Raw genomic sequence first — 18,411 nt, 5'->3', positions numbered from 1 at the left:
GTCATAATTTCTAGTGCTCAGTATAGTAGCATTAAAGCAAAACATCCTGCAATGTGTTAATAATTGTAATTGCTTGGCCTAACTGCCAATAGCAACCTTAGGAAACACTACTTTTTCTTCAAATCTTTTTAATAGCTCCTCTCACATTTAGCAGGACCAGCAGGACCAAGGTAGTCTGTCCAAGGAAAGAGACATGTAGTAGTACGTGCATTAGTGCACCAGCAGTGAGATTTAGAATGTTAACAATCCATATGGACTCCAGTATCCTAAATCCATGTTAACCAAAAACCTGTTTCTGTCCAGTAAATTCCAGCTCACAGCAGCCCCATAAGTGTACTCCATAGGGTTTTTAATGGCTAATTTATCAGCCATAGCTTATCCAGCCTTTCTAACAAGGTGCCCCTGGGTAGACTCAAACCAGCAACCTTTTGGTTAGCAGTGAGCACATTAACCATTTACACTACCCAGGGAGTCCAAATTCATGGTACAGGCTGAATATCAACCCTGGTACCTCCTTTATCTCCTAATATGACTTGTGTTACTGGGAAGTTCTTCCTTCTTTTCTTCCTTCTTTCTAACTTTATTTGCATTGAGTCTTAAACCTGTACTTTCCTAGAAGAGAACTAAAGCTATCATCTATGTTGGAGCTCTCAGAGTATTTGAAAACTGTAAGAGGACTTGAATTGACCTTTTGGCCCATAATGGCTCCAAGGAAGCTGGTTTTCATCTACAGGGACACACCAATCTGCTTCAAAGCTGAACTAACACTTGAAGTAAATCTGATCAGAATTTCCAATTCAGCAGCACTGCCTGTTAACACTGCTGCTTTGTATGTTTCAGGCTCAGTGACTCCAGAAATGTGCTCATTGCTAGGAGCTTTCTTGTCACAGTCTTTGATGCCATAGTTAGTAGCTGACTTGGGCATGGAAGCAAGGGCCCAAAATAGAGTTTATTTTAGAGTTGATTTACCCATAAGCCTCTGGGGAGCCTACTCACTAGAATACATTGACCAGGGAATATTTTAACTTTTTAAAAAAAAATACAGTTGGCTGTTAAACGATAGGATGCTGCTCTATGGGAAGAAGATGAGGCAGTGGGTTGGGTTTTTTAGCAACTGAAAAGTTGGTGGTTCAAACCCACCCAGTACTACTGCAGAAGAAATATCCTGGCAATATCCTTCCATAAAGATTACAGCCAAGAAAACCCAAAACCCTATGGATTCAATTCTACGTAGGGGGTTGCTACGAGTTACGAGTTGGAGTCAACTCACCAGCACAAGGCAACAACATTAGAATAAAGAGTTAGAAGAGTTAGAAATTGTAATATTATTCAATCAATAAATTACTGGGAAGTATTTTAGAAATAATTACACAGAGAAATGTGAATGAATGAGTAAATTAATGAAGTAAAATACCATAAAGCAATGTTTTTTTTTAAAGTTTACATTGATGTCTAGTATAATTCTCTTATTTCCCTGGACTGTACTAGACACTAGTAGAAACAAAAGCTATAGTGGTGCTGCTGGTTAAGCATTCAGCTGCTAACCAAAAGGTCAGAGGTTCAAACCCACCAGCTGCTCCATAGGAGAAAGATGAAGCAGTCTGTTTTCATTAAGAGTTATAGCCTTGGAACCCTATGGGGCAGTTCTGCTCTGTCCTGTAAGGTTGTTGCGAGTTGGAATTGACTCAGTGGTCGTGGGTTTGGTTTTGTGTTTTTCTTATGCATGTTAGTATTTTTAAATTATATTAAATTATAAAGCAAACTTGTCCTTGGAAAAGAGTACTTTTGACATCTTGAATAAATTTGCCAGCCACTCAGACACTAACATGCCTCTCTGACACTGACATCAATATTGTAGTAGGAAGTGCTCAGTATTGCCACTTGGGCATGAAAGAAATCTAAGTGACATGACCCAGTCATATATTATTTGAAGAAATATGTGAGGTTAGCATTTTTGCAAAATTCCAAATGCTTTAGCAATGGCAGCATCATTGAAGAAAGAAGGGTTATAGGCACTTGACTGCTAACCAGAAGGCTGGCGGGTCAAACCCACCAGCCACTCCTCAGAAAGAAGATGAGGCAATCTACTTCCATAGTGATAACACCTTGGAAACCCAAGGAGGGGTTGCTATGAGTTGGGTCTGATTTGACGGCAAACAACAACAGTCACTTCAGTCACTTTACTTTTATAAATATAAATTATATAGATTTTACATCTTTTATATATTTGTATTCTGACTGTGATAGCTAAATCAGTCTCATCACACACAAGAGAGGCCAAGCCATGGGTGTTCAGAAATAGCATAGGTAGGGAGGCAGATAGCAAAAGGAGTTTTCCATTTGATAGCAAAAGGAGTTTTCCATTTTGGAGTAGCTTGGATATCTGTATTGTAAGAGATTAGGATTGGCATGAATCATTGTGTCCCTTGCCCACAGCTAACATTGCAATCCTAGATGATGACACTTTGTCCCGCAGAGCCTTGATATAGTAGTTAGAATATTAATACGGTGTCTCCTGGTGAAACAATGCCTCAAAATAATGAATACTTAAATGAGACAGAATTTTATTCCTTCTAAGATAGTGGCCTCACCATCACTTCTTTCCAGCCTTTCCAGCCAGAGGGAAAGGGAAAAGAGGAGCAAAAGAGAGGCAGAACTCTTCCCTTTAAACACAATGAGGAAGTTACACACATCACTTTTCGTTACATTCTATATGCCAGTATTTGGTCACACCAACTAAAGGAAGAGGAAGATTAGGAATTTTAGTCCTTATCCTGGGCAAACATGTTGGTGTTAGGTGTTGTTGAGAGTATTCTGACTCAGAGAGCCACATGATGAAGTAGAACTGCTCTGTAAGGTTTTCTTGGCTGTAATCTTTGCAGAAGCAGGTCTCTATGTCTTTCACTTGTGGACACAGCTAAAATTCTCTTACTTTGAAATGAAACAAGGAGAAAATTGGTATCAGGGGACAGCTAGCAGTTTGGGGCATACTTTCTTAAAAATTGCCCTCCAGGTGGTCATTAATTGGCTCATTTGAGATTACTCTGCCATTCAGAAAAAAAAAACACTACATCTTTATGCCTCAATGTGTGTTCATTGGGAAGCCTGGCCCACAAATAGCTCCTGCCTTTTAGAATATTCCTCTATGAACTTTTTTAAAGAAAGGTCTCAAACTGTCTCTGGAAATTATAATTTCATTTGAAAGCAGATTAAGACAGGCTGCCTAAAATTATATAGATTATTTTAGACCATTCTAGTTTAGTTAGCTTTTTGAGTTAACTTACCAAAACATACTCACTATGCTATCCGTAGGAGCTCTGGTAGTTTAGTGCCTAAGGCATTTGACTGCTAACCAGAAGGCTGGTGGTTCAAACTCACCAGCCACTCCTCTGAAGGAAGGTTGGGAAGTGATACCACCTCAGAAACCCAAACCCAAGGAAGGGTCGCTGTTCTGGTTACCTGGTGCCACTCTGACAAACAAGAATATACCAGAAATGGGATGGCCTTAACAAACAGAAGTTGATTCTTACAATTTGGAGCTCTAGGGGCTTTCTTACAATTTGGAGCTCTAGGGGCTGGGTCAAAGTTGGGGTCCAGCTCTGCCTCCTGCTCCCAGCCCACTGGAGTTAGAGGCATTTCTCTGACTGCTGAGGCTGAGAAGCCCTAGAGTTGATAAGTAAAAAGGCACAGTCCTGATATTACCAAACCACAAGGCAGGCCATTAACTTAAGTCCATTGTAAGTCCCAAGGTCAGCAGAGCATTGCCAGCTGCTGAGCAACGACATGGCTACATGCAGGGTCCAAGCATGCCATAGGCTAGAGACCATTCCCAAAACTTCTCCTTATATACAGGAAGCAGAGCACACATCCAAAGGCAGCTACTCAGCTGCTCACAGTAGATTCCACCATGGAGTTGTTTACCAGTCTTATCGTTATCATGGGGAATACTACATCCAGCTGCCCAGCCACTCAACCAGGCTTAGCCAAGTTGACACACAAACATAACCACCACAACCACAGTTGCTATGAGTCAAATCCGACTTGATGGCAGTGAGTTTGGTTTTGCTATGCTATACATGATGGACCTTTTACCATGTATTTTGTGACACATCATTTGGAAAATCACAAAATGTTAAAAATAAAAATCCCAAAATGTTAAAAATAAATAGGCTACATTCTGTGTTTCTAAGATACTTTACCCTTTGTGCTTGATAAAGATAAATCCAGGAAAATAATTCTCATGTTACCTACACATGACTTAATCTTGGTAATGGGCAGTAGAATGGAGAAACCTATCCTGGGGAGACAGGTTATACCTGAGCATTACCCTGTTGAGAAAAAAGGACAAGAGACTAGTCTTAGGGATCAAGAGTAGCCCAGCCTCTGACTCAGGTGAGGAAAGTTTGAGGAGACGCTGGTGAGTAGAAGACATATGAGAGATTTAAAGTCTACTCTTACCTCTTACCAACTCTGGTAGCATAGTGCCTAAGGCACTTGACTGCTAACCAGAAGGCTGGCGGTTCAAACCCACCAGCCACTCCTCGGAAGGAAGGTTGGGCAATCTTACTTCCGTAGTGAAACCCAAGGAGGGGTCGCTATGAGTCGGGGCCGACTCGACGGCAAATAGCAACAACAACAACACAACTTACCAATTATTCAGTTTGACCTTCTTATATTTTAATTCAGGGGTCCCTGGTGACCCTGTGATTAACCAGTTTAAAATCATCAGCTGCTTCACAGGAGAAACATCTAGCAGTCTGCTTCTGTAAAGATTACAGCCTTGAAAATCCTATAGGGCAGTCCTACTCTGTCCTATAGAATTGCTGAGTCAAAATTGACTCTATGGCAACAAGCACACTTTAATTAGGAGGAGCCCGGGTGGCACTGTGGTTATGGTTAAAGCATTGGGCTGCCAACCAAAAGGTCAGTGGTTCACATCAACTGCAAAAGTTGTGACAGTCGGCTTTTGTAAAGATTTACAGCCTTGGAAGCCCTATGGTGCAGTTCTGCTCTGTCCTATGGGATCACTATGAGTCAGAATCTACTCAGTGTCAGCGGGTTTGGTTTGGGTAGGGCAAGTGATTTACAATTGACCGTGAACCTAGAGTTGGCAGTTCAAACCCACCTAGCAGCTCTGTGGGGAAAAGAGTTTAGTGAACTGCTCTTGTAAAGATTACAGCCAAGAAAACTCATGGAGCAGTTTTATTCTATAACACATGGAGTCTCCGTGAGTCAGGGCCAGACTGAACAGTAGCTAACAACAACAAAAAACAACAAAATACAAATGATAACTAACAAGACGTAGCCAATGTTGAAGACTCCTGAAGCTTTAGGAATGTCAGTAAATAAATAATCTGGAGTGTTTACTGACACTGGTGATTATAAAAAGATTAATTAATAGGGCGGCCTTAATAGTGAATTGGGTCACCTTGTTTTAGAGATATGTCATTATTGATCCAACCCTAGTTATTCTTTTGATTTCAGATTGTGTTATTCAATAAAACCTAAAAGGTAAATCTACAGACAGTTGGAGATTACTTTATATCTTGATAAGTGAATAAAGCCTAGGAATATCTATTGTTTTACAGAGCTAACAAAACCACAGGCAAAGGCTTTGAAAATAAACATTTCCATTCCTCTCTGGATTCTATATCTATAGAACAACATCTTTACATTGTTGCTGGCTTGCCTCATATCTTTTGCCTTCATCTTTCTGTAATACCAAACTCAGAGCGATTGTGACTTTTCTATTCAACCAAACCAAGTTTCTGTACAAAACAGATTAAATGTACAAAGACCATCTAGAAATCAGAAAGAAAAATGTGAAAGTCCTCTTGGAAAATGGGAAAAAAAACACCAACAGAAAAATCATAGGGAAGAAAATAAAAATGCTTCGCTTCACTTATTAAAATGATGGAAAGGAAGACAATGAGGTTGTTTCAACTTATCAAATTGGAAAAAAAAACAAAGTTAAAAATATATATGCTGTCAATAAATATAGAAGGGAATGTATACTCCTACATTTTTGGTAGGTGTGTAGACACAGGTAACCATATTTGGAAGACAATTTGGCTACCTGTATTATGACCCTATAATTTTACGTCTAGGAATTTTTCCTACACGTATTTATTGCAACATTGTTTACAGTAACAAGAAAATTGAAGATAACATAAATATCCATCAATAAGGCCTCATATATATCCAAGAGTTTTTCTTGTGTGTTTGTGTGTGTATGTAGCTCTGGTGGCGTAGTGCCGAAGGCATTTGATTGCTAACCAGCCACTCCTTAGAAGGAAGGTTGGGCAATCTACTTCTGTAGTGATACCTCCTTGGAAATACTCAACAGCAGTGAGTTTGGTGTATGTATATACACACACACAAAAAAAAATAATCTGAGAGGACACAGGTGAAACAATTAGTAGTGGCACTTCCTACCTTTCATAAGTGTGTATCACCCTTGACCTGTGTTTGACGCCGGCGCAGCTGGGTTTAGCAGACCTTGGCTTCTCTTGTTCCCTCAGTTTTCTGACAATCCTTCAATCTCTGCAAGATGAAAAGAAAGACCCAACTCAGAAAATCAAAGTGAAGGGAGATTGGTTAAGGAATCTACCCTAACCACATTATTGAGAACAGTATTCTCAAATCACATATAAAGGAGATATGCGGAAATTATTAGAGCAATGGAACAAATTGGAAGTTCACCTTTAAAAATCAGAGCCAAAATTATCTTCCTTCTTTGAAGTTAGTGGATGACAAAACAGCCTAAATTTATTCCCAATCCTTGGCCACAACCAGACGTCCTGTTTGTAATGGGGATATGGAAAATGTCCTATACTCATATTCCCAACAGAAATTCAATCCAGTAGAGCTAGAATTATTCATTTTTCCCTTCATCATCTTCCTGGGCACCTCCAAGTCCAGCTCCCTTTGTCTTGGGGTCCTACTTTCAGTCATAGTAGTAGCTCATTCAACAGCTATTTCCTGTCATACTTACTGTGGAAAAGGTGGCATTCATATGTTCTTTATTATCCCACTATACTTTTTATTTTTATAGGGGCAAAGTACATGTCATAAGCCTTGCAGTTTCTCAAAAGGTGGCAAAAGTGAGAACTCAAAATATCAATCTTTTAAAATAAATGATTGCTCTGTATATTTTCTCCAAGAAATACTTCTATTAGGGTTATTCTTTACAAGTATTTGCTTGTGCACCTATGATACATAAGACACCAACGGGGTTGCAAGATAAATAACTAGTGTTTATCAAACACAGTTCTAAAGACTTTACAAGTAATAGCTGGTTTAATCCCTACAAGAATCCCATGGAGTGTGTACCATTATAATTTCTATTTGCCAACAAGAAGGAAACTGAGACCCAGAGATGTCAAAGAATTGGTAATTGGTACAAAGTCAGATGACTAGTAAGTGGAAGATCCAAGAATTCTTCCTCTAAGTCTGTGCCTCAGCTACTGTGTTCCATAGACTCTCAGTATACCCAGAGTTACATTATAAGCCAGGAAATATTAAATCCCTTTAATGACACAAAATACATCAGGAATTCAGACAGAGAATGTTTCTGGGTGGGATGGTCCTGGTACCTCTCAGCAGAATTTTAAGTAAGATTTTAATAGGTGGAATGGGGTAGGGGATCACTAGCCATGCAGGTAAAAGCTCTCAACCCCCAAATGTAGTGCACAGCATGTGATGCAAGTAAATGGACTAGGTATGAACTAGGATTAGTTTTTCAGGAAATAAGGAACTCTGGTAGCTTAGTGCCTCAGGCACTTGACTGCTAACCAGATGGCTGGTGGTTCAAACCCACCAGCCACTCCTCGGAAGGAAGATGGGGCAATCTACTTATGTAGTGATACTGTCTCAGAAACCCAAGCAGGGGTCGCTATGAATCGGGTCCGACTCGATGGCACATAACAACAACAACAAATGATCATCTAGATCATAAGGAAAGGGTATACATGTTTCATTGGTTCTCTTTTGCTGACTCCCCTTAATAGGGAAACATTAAGATGGAATGTATAGAATCAGGATGATAGAAGGAGCAGTGTAGTTCATGTACTGCATTGCATTCATTCTACAAATGGTCAAGGTTCGAGGTCCTGCCTAAATTTATATGGTGAATTAACCCAGAACTCCAGCCTCCCAGTTTACTGCTCTTTGCTCTGCATCATGTTAGTTGTGGAGGTGGAGGGGGTACTTTTCTTATCCCATCTGACACAGCATTGATAGGAAAAGTTGCCATGAACTTCATGGCACTGTCAAATCCTTAGACCTTTATCCCCCCATCTTCCCTCTTGAGACCATTTTCTCTGCTGTGTCCTGAAAGTTAATTAAGGCATTATTAACAAAATGAGAGACACAACCAATATACACCTCATATCCCAGAATTTCTGTTCTTAACTACTATGCCATTAATCTTACCCTGGTTGATCTTTGTTAAAGTGCCATTTTAAGTTTTGGTAATTAGGATTTGGTAACTGCAAAAAAAAAAAAAAAAAAAGAGAGAGAGAGAGAGAAGTAAACAGAAAATACCAGTGTGCTGTTAACGCTGCAGGAAAGATGTAGCTAAGCCCATTTCAAGCTTGCTTCCATCAGCAAGTGCTTGGGCTGCATTTTGGGAGTTGGGGAGGGGAGTTGGGCTGTTGTCTATTTGAAGCTTTACTGGTAGTATTTAGCAAATGGTGTAATTGCTGTACTCAGCAAGAGAGAGGCCTGGGAAGAGTGTGCTCACAAGCTGAATTTATGTTCTCAGAACATCCTAATTAGTAATTTTCTGGAAAAATATATAGTAGTTACTCTCAGTTTGTTATTTTGCAAACTATTGAGAATCTAGGGGAACCAACCCTTAACATTTTGTGCTTCAAGGATGTTGCTTTAAGTCCCATTAATAGATTCTAATGAAAAGGCAGTTTTGCCAGGTTATGGGTACTGAGGAATTACCAAGAGATATTCCATGAAAAGCAGAGTGAGACTCTACCATACCTCTCACCAACCAGCTACGCCTTGCCCAGTCCCCACCTCACCACTATTGCTACCAGTTGTAACTGCTCTGAGGAGCCCTTGGATGCAGTACTAACCAAAAGTTGGTGGTTCAAACTCACTAGCTGCTCTGCAGCAGAAAGATGAAGCAATCTGTTTCCTAAAAATCCACAACCTCGAAAACTCTGGCGATCTGCTCCTGAAAAATTGGCCGTTGAAAACCCTGTGGGACACAGTTCTACCCTGACACAGATGGGTTCACCATGAGTCTGAATCAACCGCAATCAACCATAGCAATAGATAGAGATATGTCTTCTTGACCAGGAAAAAAGAGAGGAGAATGTGGGGATCATAATAAAATGTTACACATGTCTTTCAATTCCTCTTTAAAAAAAAGAAAAGAACTACATTTTCCAAAGCTAATTTGCTTAATTTATGTCAAAAGTAGCTAATCTTAAGAATAGAGCACTTGTTTGTCCAGAAATCTGAAAAAAAATGTTCTATGACAGAGGAAATCTACATCCCATCTTGCCCCAGAAGACACAAAATTGAAAGACGAATACTTGTTACTATAATTAATATAACAACAACTATATTGTTGAGGACTTACTAAGTGCTAAGCATTGTTATAAACACATAATCCTTTCAACCACCACAGCGATTATGGATGCCAAAACAGAATCAGGAAGGACATGTGCTCCAGCAAAGGGACTATAAAGACCTGTTTAATTGAAAACTGATAAGACAGGACACAGCCGGTACAGAGGACTGTTTGACATTTTGCATAGGTCTTAATGTGCAACTCGGTTGCCATCATTTGTATAAATTTACATAAATTGGATGATTGGTCTGCTTTAAGAAATTATGTATCTGACCATTGGGTTGTAGAAATTTCAAAGATTTTATTTTTTGACAGGATGCCTGCCGTTTTTCTCTCTTGACTCCCGCTTGTTTTATTCATTTTGGGGTACTTGCCAATTAGACCCAATTGGTAAGTATAATTAATGGACAACTTGAATTTCTCCTTAAACTCTCATCAAGAAAATTAACCTTAGGAACATTCATTTCTTTTAAAATTTTCTAACAATATCCCTCCCTATGCTGCTTATCTCTCTCTTCTAAGACATTCTCAAACTTCAGAGATTAGTTATTCCCCAATGTTTGTATCATCTTAAAAATAACAGGAGTCCTTGGGTGGCACAAAGGTTAAGCACTGGACTACTGACCTAGAGGTTGGTAGTTCAAACCCAACCAGGGACCCCTCAGAAGTAAAGCCTGGTGATCTGCTTCCAAAAGGGCACAGCCTGGAAACCTGAGTGCTGTTTACTCTGCAGATGTAGGGCTGCTCTTTGACTCAGAATTAACTCAGTGGCAACTAACAACAACAAAAATGCCATATACGATGGGGTGGCAGTATTATTAGGAAGGAAGAAAATGAACATTTATTGATGTCCTATTATATTCCAGCACTGTGCTAGACATTTTCATATATATTATCTCTTTTAATACTCACAAAACCCTTCCAGGTGGGATATCATCCCTTTTTAAAATTGATTAAATGGCAGCTCAGAGAGATTAGGCCTTTGTCTTAATTCCAGTTGGTGGCACAGTCAGGTGCAAACCTAGGCTGATGTGAACCTTTACTCCTCCCACCTCACAGATGAGAGCATTGTTTCCTCCAAAAAGAGGTTCCTCTAAAATTTCAGTATGCTGGAAGTTTGAGATCATTAATTCAGTAACTATTTGAGCACTAACTCCTTGTCAGATATGAGTTGAGCATCACTGTGGTTAGAATGAATCATCAGCAGAACTTTGAGCAGAAGAGGATGGTTATAGGCAAGATGTTGGAGGAACAACATGAAAAGGCTGCAGGACAGGGTGCTGGCGTAGAAGGACAGGGTGCTGGCGTAGAAGGCGGAGTGGGAAGGAACAAAGGAGCTTCTGATCGTGTACCCATGGCTACAGTTTTCTTCATGTGACTCGTGGACTTCCCTTTGTCATCCTATGCCTGAGAATATATGAAGGAGGCTGGGAAGGCAAAGGGACGTTCAATTGTCATCACTGGCATCTTTTTGATCATTGCACCATCATCAAAAGCATTGGGATGACCATGACATGATAGTTTCCATCACTGAGCCCATAACTTTTCCATAAGATAGATAACAATTCTAGACATTAAGTGTCATATGGGAACTTCATCCAGGGAGCCCTAGAGGTGGGAAGAAGATAGTTTTATATTCTCATAGACTAACAACCCCAAGTTCAAAGCACCTGACTTCAAAGGCGAGTTAAGCTTCCTCTGGGCAGGTTATAACTCATTGCTTCTTTAACCTATTCAGCTCAATCATCCAGACTTTGTATCAAGTACAAGAAAGATCTTCCAAACCAAACACACTGCCATCAAGTCAGACTCGACTCATAGTGAACCCTCCCCCTTGGGTTTCTGAAGCAATATCACTATGGAAATAGGTTGCTCAACCTTCTTTCTGAGGAGTGGCTGGTGGGTTTGAACCACCAGCCTTGTGGTTAGCAGTCAAATGCCTTAGGCACTATGCCACCAGAGCTCCCCAAGAAAGATCTTACTGCCTATAAATTCAACTAATTAGGTAAAAGACCTGCCAAAATACAAATATCTAATTCATGATCAATAACTTCGAACTGTGAGTGACTTGCCGTTTTTCAGATGCTTGTGATGCAACATGTTCAAAGTTTTCTCAGCCTTTTAGAGGGTCTCAGCCTTTTAGAGGGTCTTCCCTGGGAATTATATATAATATTTATGTAAAGATGACAGCATAGTCTAGCCCTACCCTTTTCTCATCTTATGAAAGGGACTCACACAGGTCGGCTGTGTCACAGAAATGGTTGTTAATAAAAAAGCCACATTGGCAATAAAGACAATGGAGCCAGAAGCATAACTTTGGGGAAGCAGAAGACATTTAGTGAGAAGCTGTGTTTCAGCATTTGCCAGTCTCATTTTGCTGATCCATTTCCTCATGCAAGTTAGGAGACCTCTTTCAGAAAAGAGGCTTCTTATCTAGGAATTACTCTGGGACTAGGGCAGTTTCTGAAAATGAGTCTGAGCAGGGACCTGTCCACCATTCTGTTAAGATCCCTTAGGTCCTTTTATATAGAGGAAAGAATGCTGAAATCTCATTCTGATGAAAAAGACACGGGTTGCAAGTGTTTGACTGACATTTTGGTCTCCATGTCAGCTAAGATTATTGTCACTGGTCAGATCTAATAGGCTCCTATCATGACACAGACCTTCTTGATGGGATCCAATCTTTTCCCTGTTTCACTGCTAGTAAGCAGATCCTTTGTTATCTTTTCCTCTTGTTTTTCTAGCTCCATCCCTTGCCACAACATTATGGACCTAGTTATGGACCATACAATCCAAGCTACTTCTAGTCTTCCTTCAATGGCCCTTCCTTTCAGGTGTGTTTTTGTCCCTTTTTGACATTTGCTGAAATTCTATCCTCTATCCACTTTATAATCCTGCATTCCCTCCAATTCTCTGCTCAAAAGTCCTTTCTTTTTTCACTCCCCTGCTCGGCCTAGTTATTCACCACATCCTCCACACTCCTAAAGTACTCTGTGTAAACCTCCATTATTAAACCTCCATAATAGTTCTACTTCTTTTGCTAGAATGACTATCTGTCCTTGCCCTGACTGTCTACATCACCCCCCATCATCTGTAGATTGTGAGCTGTGAGCTCCTGGTGAGCAGAGCCTGTCTTATCTTTGTCATCCTGTAAGCCTAACTCAGTGCCTGCCACCTACATGTTGTTGTTGTTGTTATGTGCCGTTGTCGAGTCGGCCCCGACTCATAGCGACCCCTCCTTGGGTTTCCAAGGCAGTATCACTACGGAAGTAGGATTGCCCAACCTTCCTTCCGTGTAGGTGCTCATAATTTTTTTTTAATAAATATCAATACTTAGTTTTCTTTTCCTTGGCCTTATATTTAGCTTTTATTTCCAGCCTGACATAGAAATAGAATAGAAGCATTTATGTATAAAAAGCTATAAAGAAAAGGCAGATAATAAAACAATAATTATGTGGAAAGACTGAGAGGATGAGAAATAAGTTAGAACATATGCAGGCAAAGACGATCAGCCACACCTCTGTGATAGGCATGAAAGCATTGAATTTTAGAAATTTGTGTTCCTGTTGAATCATTATTATTGTTAAATAATTTCCATCTTATGAACTTAGAGTCTAAGGATTTTTATTTTTTTATTGATTTATATTTTTGGCAGCATTGCCATCACAGCTTGATTCTTTTCGTTTACACAGAAAGGAGAGAACTATCGACTTTTTTCCACTTATTTAAAGTGATAATTGCCCATGGCTGCTTTTCAGTCTAGATTAGGATCAACCCAAGCAGTAGCTATGCATTGCTAACTTTAGAAAGTTAGACAAACATTTAAAAAAAAAAAAAAAAAAGTGCAAAAACTTGTGCTGACTGAGTCCTGCTCTGCCATAATCAACAATTTTACAGTGGGCTGTATTTAGAGAAAATTCCTGGGGGGTCTTAAAGAAAAGTGAACTGAACTTTTAATTTGTCTAAGATACTTAAAAGAGCTCTGGTGGCATAGTGATTAAAGCATTTGGCTGCTAACCAAAGGCTCAGTGGTTGAAACCTACCAGCCACTCTGCAGAAGAAAGATGAGGCAGTCTGCTTCCATAAAGATTTACAAACCCAATGGGGGTCATTATGAGTTGGAATCGACTCAATGGCAGTGAGTTTGATACCTAAGCCTGGGGCATTTATCACAGGACCATTCAAAGGCCGTTCCTAGGATGTATAATTTGCACCATCCCTTCTAAATACTATTTGGATCATTCCAAGCCATTAGAACTACTGAATATAAACTCACTGCTGTCAAGTCGATCCAGACTCATAGCGACCCCTCCATGGGTTTTACAGAAGTAGATTGCCTAGTCTTTCTTCTGAGGAATGGCTGGTGGGGTTGAACCACCAGCCTTCTGTTTAGCATCAAATGCCTTATGCACTACACCACCAGAGCTCCTAGTGAATGTACAAGAGACCTCTAATTCATATAGTCTTGAAGAATGACTAGAAATAGTGCCCTGCTTGTCATTAAAGGAGTTCTAGTGGTGCAGTGGTTAATGCATTCAGCTGCTTAGCAAAAGGTCAGGGGTTCAAACCCAGAAGCACCTCCACAGGAGAAAGATGAGGCAGTCTGTTCCATAAAGATTTATAGCCTTGAAAACTCTATGGGGCAGTTCTACTCTGTCCTACAGGGTCAATGTGAGTGCAATCGACTCGATGGCAGTGGTGCATAGTTTCATTAATAAAGTGGCCATAGACTGTAATGAATAAAAATCTTTTAACCTTGAACAACTACCTCAAGATCACTAACCTGAGAGAAAAATTAGGAAAGTACAGATTTTATGCCCTACTACTGGCCAGATAAGCAAACATCTAATAATTTTTCTTTTTGTTACCCATAGCTAAAACAAATAGGCAGCCCTTCCCCCTCACTGAACAGGATTGTCCTTGCTCTGTGTGTAGAGGCTAGATTTCAAAAGCTGTGCAAAGAGTTCCATACACCACAACCCTGCAAGCACACACCAAACCAAACCACAGTCAGAGAAATCAACAACTCTTGTTGACTAAAAAGCCTTTGTTTCTCTGAGTCCAGTCCACATGGGGTTGTGTGAGCAATTGCTTCTGGAATGAGGCAAGATGAAAACACCGGCATGCTTTGCTAACACAAGGACTGAAGATTCAGTCATTCTTGTCATCAAACAAATCTGCGCTGAATCCTTCCTCATTAACAGCATTTCTTCCACCCAGAGGGAGAACACAGGCGACAAATCCTGACTCTGTGCATATCAGAAGTTACTATTAAATCATGGGGGAGATTTGGAAGAAAGCAATGATTAGATATGAGGTGGCCACCTGAAGAGTTTGGGGAGAAGCAGAAGTTTACTTCACCCTTATATTCCCATATTTAAATTCAATTTTCTTGGCATGCATAGAGGAGGATTTATTTTATTCTGTTTACTTCTTTCAATTTTCAAGTAATAGAAGCTATTGTAGTGACTATGAATTATTGCTCATCAACTTAGGTATGGAGGAAATATCACATATCTATCACATTTCCTTAATTCAAATAAATCCAATCCCATCCCCCATTCCATCTAGTGTTTGGAAAAGGCAGTGTTTATTAGGTTGGTCTCTTGTTTATCTATACCTCTGTCTCTCAATCTGTCTTGTTTACAAAGAACCTGGAAAATAGGAAAAGTCAATTCTCTTACATTCTCAGTCAAGGTTACTGCTGATAAATATATGGCCTCTTGAAGATAGGCAGCTCTAGCACTCCTGCCAATTAAAGTTGCTGGGACCTTTCCAACAAGTACAGTATCCACAGGTTCAGCATCTGACTTCTCTTACAGTATTTTCCCTCAGACAAGGTGTCTGTGGTAACTCCCATCCTTATGCAGCTTACTTTTAGGTGGAAGGGGCCAGAAAGTAAATAAGTAAAATACATAGGGTATTGGATAGTGGTAACTTTTGGGTAGAGAAATAAAGCAGAGAAGGTAGAAAGGAGGTTACAGAGAAGGGATTGCAATATTTAGATAGAGTAGCAGGGAATAATTCACGGAAAAGATGACATTTGAATAAAGACTTGGATGAAGTGAAGGAACAAGCTCTGTGGATATCTTGGGGAACAGCAATGATAAGTCCCTGTGGCTGGAGTGTGGCCAACATGTTTGAAGAGTATCAGGAGACCTGTGAAATGAACATGGTGAAATATACAATGGGAAGAATGGTAGGAAAGGAAACCAAAGAGGGAACATGGGGATAGATCCAGTAGAGAATTAATTGTAAGGACTTTGACTTTTCTTTGTATGAAATGGGGATCTTGGAGAGTTTTGAACAAAGAAACCAATGATCTTATAGGTTTCAACAGGATCAATTTACCTACTGCATTGAGGGTAACCTTAATGATAAGCTCAGATGAAAACCAAGAGACCAGCGAAGAGACAATTCCAATATCCAGACAAAAGCTGATGGTGGCTTTGATTCGGGGTAGTAGCAGTTGAGGTGGTGAGAGCAATCTGATCTGGCAGGCAAGATTTACCATTAATTGGTGTGGGGTTGAGAGAGAGAGAGAGAGAAATCAAGGATAAGTCCAAGGTTTTGGAGCTGATCATCAAGAAATATGGAGTTTCATTTTCTGAGATGGGGAAGAGAGTAAGCAGGTATGGGACAATATTAGGAATTTAGCTTTTAGACACATCAGAAATGAATGTCTAAGAGTATGGGTGGAGATATTGAAAAGGGTGTGGATATATGAAACCAGTTCAGTGGATAGATTTGGGCTGGAGATATAAATGTGAGAGTTGTCAGTGATTAGATGGTATATGAAGCCATGTGAGTGCATAAGATCACCAAGGGAGTACAGAGAAGAAAAGAGAGGGGAGAAGAGGAAAGGAGAAAAGAGGACCAAGAACTGAGCCTTGGGACAGTCTGAGCCTCAGAGGTTGAGGAGGTAGAAGAAAAATGCAAGAGAGATGAAGAAGGAGCAGCTAGTGAGGAAACAGGTAAACCAAGAGAGAGAACTTTCTGGAAGCCAAAGGAGGAACATGTTTTCCAGAGGAAGAAATGGTGGCTGTCAAAAGCTACTGACAGGTCAAGTCAGACAACACCTGGGAACTTAACATCAGGAACACCGCAAGTCCCTTCTCCCTGTCCCAGACTGGGCTAATTCATCTTCTCTCTCTCCCCCATCTCACTTCTCCCCATCAAAGACATTTGCTTTTCTCCTCTTCTACTTCAAGACGCTAGTGAGATTAGGTTTTCACAAGTGCCATCAAGAAAGGTGTCCTCAGGCAACTTCTCGTTTCAGTATTTTTATGACCATCTCTGGCCAGGAATGCAAGCCTCCCCTGAGAAAAGACAGTCCAAAGACCATTTTTGAAATGAGAAGAGGGAAAAACAAATGGAAACTAAAATCTAAAATTACTCAATCCTGATACAAAGAAAAGATATCCTTTACTTATAGGCAAAGTACCAAGTGGAGGATATAATAAATAGGGAACTGTCACCAGTGCAGTGAAAACTCTACACTTCTGAAATAGAGTGAGGTGGTGGTCCCTTCATTTTTAAAAGTCCCAAGTAGGCGGCTCTAGGGGCTAGATTTCAAGAAGGGTACATGTCTTCCTGTAAAGGCAGTGTTATATCAATCACAAACAACTAAAGTTGGTACCAGCACTTTGCTATAAATCAAGTGTCTGACTTAATTAGTGTCTCATTGATCACAGGCTTACTCAGGCTGGGCAAACCAAGAGATATTGCCTAATATAAATCATTTTAACCACATTAGACCCAAACTCACTGCCATCAAGTTGATTCTGACTCATAGTGACACTTTAGGACAGGGTAGAACTCCCCATAGGGTTTCCAAGGCTATCAATTTTTATGGGAGCAGTCTGCCTCACCTTTCTCTCATGGAGTGGCTGGTAGGTCTGAACCACTGACCTTTTGGTTAGCAGTCAAATGCTTTAACTACTATGCCACCAGAGCTTCCTTAGTTAGATCTAGGGGTTGGCAAATTATAGCCCATGGGCCAAATCCACCACCCCACCATCTTTTTTTTTTTTAAAAAAAAAAAAAAAGCAAAGCTTTAAATTTTATATAAATGGAACATAGCCATGGTCATGTATTTACATACTGTCTATGTTGGCTTTTGTACTACAAGCAGAGTTGAGGAGTTGCAACAGAGACGATCTGGCCTGCTAAGCTAGAAATATTTACTATATAGCCCTTTACGGGGAAAGTTTGCTGACATCATGTTTATACTTTAAAATAGACCTCTAGAAATATTGTTCCTGGGTATTTCAGCCTCACTCCATGGGCTTTCACCTTAATTTGCACATTTTAGATTCTACTTCTCATTGGCAGAAGTCACCTCTCCACACAGCTCTATGCCGGGGCAGTGGTCCTCCACTATGATCCCAGGATGAGCAGCAACTGCATCACTTGGGAACTTATTAGAAATGCACATTTTCAAGCCCCTTCCTACGTCTGTAGTTAGCTTGTTACCAACAACTTCATCCCATCTCAAGGCCACCCCATGCACAATGGTATCAGACCATTGTGATCCATAGTTTTCCCCGGGGAAATTTTAGAAGTGGATCTCCAGGCCTTCCTTCCTAGTCCATCTTAGCCTGGAAGCCCTACTCAAACCTGTCCAGCATCACAGCAACATGCAAGCCTCCACTGAAAGACAGGGGGGGTGGCTGCACTTGAGGCACATTGGCTAGAAATTGAACCCAGGTTGCCCTCATGGGAAGCAAGAATTCTACCACTGCTTCCAAAGACTTCTCCAAAAGAGTCAAAAGAGAACCTACAGATTGGGAAAAAATATTTGGTAATAACATATCTGA

The 18,411-nt window shown here is 40.3% G+C and overlaps 1 protein-coding gene across 1 annotated transcript in view; it reads left to right on the top strand.

The window, feature by feature from the left end:
* The window catches only part of TRPM3 (transient receptor potential cation channel subfamily M member 3), a 1,151,180-nt gene that overhangs the window by 853,137 nt on the left and 279,632 nt on the right, over window positions 1-18,411 (top strand). The window contains exon 9 of the mRNA XM_042780585.1: window positions 9,908-9,982. Within this exon, the coding sequence (XP_042636519.1) occupies window positions 9,908-9,982 (75 nt within the window). The remainder of the gene's footprint in view (window positions 1-9,907; window positions 9,983-18,411) is intronic.

Source organism: Orycteropus afer, unplaced genomic scaffold, assembly GCF_000298275.1.
Source record: "Orycteropus afer afer isolate SDZICR_OR568_19922 unplaced genomic scaffold, OryAfe1.0 scaffold00005, whole genome shotgun sequence".
Classification (NCBI taxonomy): Eukaryota; Metazoa; Chordata; class Mammalia; order Tubulidentata; family Orycteropodidae; genus Orycteropus; species Orycteropus afer.
The sequence above is the reverse complement of the archived record's forward strand: the minus strand, read 5'-3'. Positions and strand labels throughout refer to the sequence as shown.